The 890-nt window shown below is 41.7% G+C and overlaps 1 protein-coding gene across 1 annotated transcript; it reads left to right on the forward strand.

The window, feature by feature from the left end:
* Positions 1-29: 29 nt before the first annotated feature.
* LOC106322021 (probable leucine-rich repeat receptor-like protein kinase At5g49770) lies at positions 30-877 on the forward strand (the record flags this gene model as incomplete). The annotated part of the gene is made up of 3 exons (XM_013760216.1): positions 30-433; positions 520-666; positions 741-877. Coding segments are annotated over exons 1-3 (540 nt in total), but the record flags the coding sequence as incomplete, so codon positions are not given.
* Positions 878-890: the final 13 nt, after the last annotated feature.

Genomic DNA, 890 nt, shown 5'->3' on the forward strand with positions numbered 1-890 from the left:
GACTTCTGCAAAGAAATCCAACCTAGTACTGATTTTTCTGTTCCACAAATAAACTGTTCACCATGTGGTCAAGGCAGGGAACCGAGTCCAGCTTGCCGCTGTGTGTATCCAATTACAGGAAAACTCATCTTCAGGTCTCCTTCCTTCTCAGGTTTTTCCAATAACACCAACTTCATAATGCTCCATCAGGGGATAGCAGATTTCTTTAGGGACCCCAGTTATCAAGTGGACTCCGTGGCCATCAGAAACTTTAGAGAGACTGCAACTGGTCATCAGCTTCTAGTAGACCTCTTGTTATTTCCATTGGACAAGGAGAGCTTTAATCAGACAGAAATGAATAGTGCTATTTCTGCGTTTAGCACTCATACATATGACCCTCCTGAAATATTTGGGCCTTACATTTTCAGAGCTGATCAGTACCGTCCGTTTTCTGGTATTATTGAAAAAGACAACACCACACAATCTAACCGGATATAAATCTGGTTTACTCATCTACTCTGATTTTTGACCCACATGTAGGAGGTTCCATTTCAACAAACACGGGCATTGTCATCGGAGCAGTAGTTGGTGCCGTGGTTCTTGTAATGTTGTTAACCATAGCTGGGATTTACGGTCTTAGGCAGAAGAAGAGAGCAGAGAAAGCCACTGGTCAAAATAATCCTTTTGGTAAGAATAAATGGTTTTACTTTTACAAAACACTTTTCTACGATTGTTGAAAATAATGACAATGTTTCTTGCAGCCAAATGGAATCAGAGTACAAGCAGTGTCGATGCTCCGCAGCTAACGGGAGCAAAAGCATTTACTTTTGAAGAGTTGAGGAAATGCACGGACAACTTCTCAGAGGCAAATGATGTTGGAGGTGGAGGTTATGGCAAGGTTTGTGTCTTTA

The sequence above is a fragment of the Brassica oleracea genome, unplaced genomic scaffold, assembly GCF_000695525.1.
Source record: "Brassica oleracea var. oleracea cultivar TO1000 unplaced genomic scaffold, BOL UnpScaffold05020, whole genome shotgun sequence".
NCBI classification, from domain to species: Eukaryota; Viridiplantae; Streptophyta; class Magnoliopsida; order Brassicales; family Brassicaceae; genus Brassica; species Brassica oleracea.